The sequence below is a fragment of the Hylobates moloch genome, unplaced genomic scaffold, assembly GCF_009828535.3.
Source record: "Hylobates moloch isolate HMO894 unplaced genomic scaffold, HMol_V3 SCAFFOLD_9, whole genome shotgun sequence".
Taxonomy (NCBI): Eukaryota; Metazoa; Chordata; class Mammalia; order Primates; family Hylobatidae; genus Hylobates; species Hylobates moloch.
In genome coordinates, this window is record NW_026652284.1 from 26,596,835 (window position 1) to 26,601,714 (window position 4,880).

Here is a 4,880-nt window from a genome sequence, read left to right on the forward strand (position 1 = left end):
AGTAGAGACGGGGTTTCACCATGTTGGCCAGGCTGATTGTGAATTTCTGATCTCAGGTGATCCGCCCGTCTGGGCCTCCCAGAGTGCTGGATTGCAGGCGTGAGCCACCGCGTCTGGCCTCTTTTCTTTTTTCTTTTTTTTTGAGACGGGGGGAGTCTCGCTTTGTCGCCCAGGCTGGAGTGCAGTGGCGCGATCTCGGCTCACTCCAAGCTCCGCCTCCCGGGTTCACGCCATTCTCCTGCCTCTGCCTCCTGAGTAGCTGGGACTACAGGCGCCCACCACAACACCTGTCTAATTTTTTGTTAGAGACGGTGTTTCACCGTGTTAGCCAGGATGGTCTTGATCTCCTGACCTCGTGATCGCCTGCCTCAGCCTCCCAAAGTGCTGGGATTACAGGTGTGAGCCACCGCGCCCGGCCTCTTTTCTTTTTTAATTAGAGACGAGATCGTGCTCTGTCACCCAGGCCAGAGTGCAATGACATCATCATAGCTCATTGCAGCCTCAACTTCCTGGGCTCAGCCTCGCAAGTAGCTGGTACTATAGGCTTGTGCCACCACGGCCCAGCTAATTTTTGTACTTTTTGTAGGGACGGGGTTTCACCGTGTTGCCCAAGCTGGTCCTGAGCTCAAGCGATCTGCCCGCCTGGGCCTACCAAAGTGCTAGGATTACTGGCATGCGTTACCATGCCTGGCCCAGAAGAGTATAGTGAATGCCCGTTTACTTGCCAGCTTGTCGCCAGACTTGTTTATCTCTATTTGCATCCACTGTCTGACTCCTTGATTATTTTAATGCGAGTCGCAGACCATAAATGATTTCATTTGTAAGTATTTGAGTATGTGGTCCGGTTTCTGCCCACTCCTCCATCCCCATCTGGTGCCACTGCCCTTCTGGATTTCACTGGCACGGGGCAGGCAGGACTGGCTGATAAGGGCCCTGTCCCTCCCTTCTAGGACAATAACGGTGTGATTGGGCTGTTGGAGCCCATGAAGAAGAGCATGGTGCCCGTGCAGGTGCAGCTGGATGTGCCTGTGGTAAAGGTGGCCTCAGGTGGGTCTGGGGGTACTTGCTCGGGGCAGGAGTTGGAGGACCTTGTTCTGGGGCAGGCCTAGCCTTGGGCCTTACAGTTGTGGCCTGCATCCCTTACCTTTTCATCCTTAGGAAACGACCACTTGGTGATGCTGACAGCTGATGGTGACCTCTACACCTTGGGCTGCGGGGAACAGGGCCAGCTAGGCCGCGTGCCTGAGTTATTTGCCAACCGTGGTGGCCGGCAAGGCCTTGGTAAGTGGCCTTGGTACCTCCAGCAGGGCAAATTGGCTGGCCACCCCCACAGCGAAGGCCAAAGGCAGGAAGGATTTGCTGTGGTCAGGCTTGCATCAGATGGACTTGTGGTGTTGGTTAGGACTTTGGAGACAGACTGCTCTGGTAGTTTTGCCCCCTGCTGTCTATGGGACTCTGAACATAGTTTCTTCATCACTAAGTCTACCTACCTGTAAACCTACTTCATTAGGTTGCTGTGAAGTTAAATGAGTTAATGAGAAGAATATCAGGCAGATGGTAAGTTCCATATAAATGATACTTCTAATGACTGTGAGAATCTGAGCAAGGCATTTGTGTTCTCTTGATCTCAGTTTCCTTTTCTATAAAATAGGGTTAAGAGTCCCTACTTAGCCTCTCAAGGGCTTTTATAATGGAGGAGAATTAAACTCGGGGCAGAGAGAAGCCATGTGTGTGTGTCTGTCACTGACCGTGGCTTTCCCTCTGCCTGCAGAACGACTACTGGTCCCCAAGTGTGTGATGCTGAAATCCAGAGGAAGTCGGGGCCACGTGAGATTCCAGGATGCCTTTTGTGGTGCCTATTTCACCTTTGCCATCTCCCACGAGGGCCACGTGTACGGCTTTGGCCTCTCCAACTACCATCAGCTCGGTGAGCCCCGAGCCCAGCTTCAGGCATGACCCAGTGGCCTGCGTTCCTGTCCTGGCTCTGCCACTCATTCATTGTGCATCCTTTGCGGGGTCGTCTAACCCCTCCAAGCCACAGTTTTGTCGTCTGTAAAGTGAGAATGTCCATATCCTGATGGGAGGTGGCCTCACTGTGGGAGGGGATTGAGAAGGGCAGCTCTCAGAACACCTTCACCCCTGATGGCTCCGGCCTTTCCCCCAGGAACTCCGGGCACAGAATCTTGCTTCATACCCCAGAACCTAACATCCTTCAAGAATTCCACCAAGTCCTGGGTGGGCTTCTCTGGTGGCCAGCACCATACAGTCTGCATGGATTCGGAAGGTAGGGCCTTTACGTCCTTCTCTAGTCTGGGGGTGGAGTGTACCCTGGCCTAGGCCTAGCCAGATTCCTGAGACCATGGTCCTTGGAGCCTGGGTCTGTTCCATGGGTTGTGCCACACATGGGTCCATGAGAGTCACTCTCATCCTCCTGGAGTCCTGGTGCTCTTCCAAGTGTGAGTTCAGTGGGGGCCCATGTAGAGTCTCCTAGGCCTCCTCCCAAACTGGGAAGAGACACTGCAGATCTCCTTCTGATCTCCCTGGGAGCAGGGACACACTCCCATGGACAGGGGGACTCACCTAGCCTGCCACCCATTTTGCCTGTAGCACGCCCTCTGCTATTGCTCATCCCTCTCCCTCCTCCCACAGGAAAAGCATACAGCCTGGGCCGGGCTGAGTATGGGCGGCTGGGCCTTGGAGAGGGTGCTCAGGAGAAGAGCATACCCACCCTCATCTCCAGGCTGCCTGCTGTCTCCTCGGTGGCTTGTGGGGCCTCTGTGGGGTATGCTGTGACCAAGGATGGTGAGTGGGGCTGCCTACACTCTGTCTAGTTGGGACCTGGGGCTCATGGTTCTTACCCAATTCCCCAATAGGCTGTGATGTCCACTGTCAGGGGGAGCCGAGGTGCAGAGAGCAGTGTTTGTGATGGCACTTTGTTCCTGCTTCTCAGAAGCTCTGGCACTGATGAATATGAAATGAGTACACAAATTATTTTAGTAAAGGTGACTTATTATGCAGAGGAGAGAAATAGCAAAGAGTGCGATATCACTGAGGCCTAAGGAGGCAATGGGACTGGAACCCAAGTCTCCAGACTCCTAAACCAGGCTGCTCTCTCCCTCAGGGTGACCCCTTCATATATCACCTTGTATGTTCCCACTTCCCAGGGACTTGTACTTACAATCTAAATCAGGAAAAAAAAAGGCTTAGTAGTCAGAGTTGTAGCAAGTATAGCAGAGGAGGGTGTGAACAAGTGACCACCAAAGCCTGAGTGGGTGAGGGGGACAGCCATGGGGGTCCTGTAGAAGCCTGGAGCTGGCAGAGGTGCTTGACCTGAGATTATCTGGGAAGACTTCCTCAGGAAGTGGGCCTTGCACTGTACCTTGAAGTTTTCATTCTTTGTGAAAAGCAAAGAATGCCGTTCCAGGCAGAGGAACATTAGGGCAGTCTCAAAGGTGGCTGGTCCTGGGAACAGAGGGTGGGGTAGGACCTTGAATGCCACGCCTAGGAGCAGTCTTTGGCAGTGTGTAGGGACTGTGGTCTCTGGTTTACAGAGTTCTTTTTTATCCATCATCTCCTTGGGTTCTCCCAACTTCCCTGAACTCCCAGAGTCTGGGACCTTGCCAAGCTGCTATAAGCCAAGGCCACAGTCCACGCCCATGTCCCAGCTTTCTCCTGCTACAGGAAGGTGGGCTGGGGATCCTGGAGACAGCTGTACCCATTTCTCTCTCTTGCAGGTCGTGTTTTCGCCTGGGGCATGGGCACCAACTACCAGCTGGGCACAGGGCAGGATGACGACGCTTGGAGCCCTGTGGAGATGACGGGCAAACAGCTGGAGAACCGTGTGGTCTTATCTGTGTCCAGCGGGGGCCAACATACAGTCTTACTAGTCAAGGACAAGGAACAGAGCTGATGGAGCCTCTGAGGGCCTGGCTTCTGTCCCGCACAACCTCCCTCACAGAACAGGGAAGCAGTGACAGCTGCAGATGGCAGCGGGCCTCTCCCCAGCCCTGAGCACTGTGTCAGCTCCTGCCTTTTCTCATCAGCAGAACAGAATCCTTTTCCTCTTTTTCTTCCTCCCTTTGGAATTTTCCTGGGACCTACAGAATAAAGGGGGGATGGACAGGGGGTTTTCAGAAGGAGCATGGCTCACTCAGAGCTGTATGGTTAGACATTTCTCCCCTTTTCCCTACCTTCCATGGTCCTGGTTAGCCCTGGCTTTGCCTACTAGAAAACCAAAACTTCCCCCCTGGGGTTTGGTACCCACTCAGAAGTTGGGGCTCCATCAAGCCCCATTCTAGTCATGTGCCCCTTTCCTGTCCCTGACAGTCCACAGGCAAACAAATGGTACAGTCATAAGAGCCATCTGTCATGGACCCACGCCCAGAGGATCGCGCAGAAAAAAGCAGAGCTGCATGGCTGTGGGCAACTCTAAGCCAAATATTTGGCTCAGAACAGTTGTCCATGGGACAAAAAAGAACGATCCACTTGACCAAGAAAAAAGTGATTCTCCCAGAAGCACAAAGCATACTCTTGCCCCTCAGGTGTTGCCTGCGTACCTCGTACCCATCCATTGGCTTCACCTGCAGCCAAGGGCCTAGACTCGCAAAGAGAAGCCACGCTGGGGAGAGCAGAGCAGGGTATGGGGTGGGGAGAGAGGGTGGAGGGTTTTATAAACAAACTTAACAGCAATATTGAAAGGGGGGGGATTGAGGGAGGGATAGAGTGTTGGAGGGACAGAGACTAGTCCTGAGACAGAAACAGCAACTTGTACAGTGGCTGAGAAAATAGGATATAGTTTTGATTTTTTTAATTGTAAAATATTTTGGAGGGAGAACAAAATCTTTTAACATTTTGAATAAATTTAGAGTTTTATAAAATAG

The 4,880-nt window shown here is 52.8% G+C and overlaps 1 protein-coding gene across 9 annotated transcripts in view; it reads left to right on the forward strand.

Moving 5' to 3' along the window:
* The window catches only part of RCC1 (regulator of chromosome condensation 1), a 23,593-nt gene extending 18,713 nt beyond the window's left edge, over positions 1-4,880 (forward strand). For all 9 annotated transcript variants that reach the window (XM_032759509.2, XM_032759510.2, XM_058444320.1 and 6 more), the window contains 6 exons: positions 951-1,047; positions 1,159-1,281; positions 1,772-1,927; positions 2,165-2,284; positions 2,650-2,802; positions 3,735-4,880. In XM_032759509.2, the coding sequence (XP_032615400.2) occupies positions 951-1,047; positions 1,159-1,281; positions 1,772-1,927; positions 2,165-2,284; positions 2,650-2,802; positions 3,735-3,910 (825 nt within the window). In that variant the 3' untranslated portion in view covers positions 3,911-4,880. The remainder of the gene's footprint in view (positions 1-950; positions 1,048-1,158; positions 1,282-1,771; positions 1,928-2,164; positions 2,285-2,649; positions 2,803-3,734) is intronic.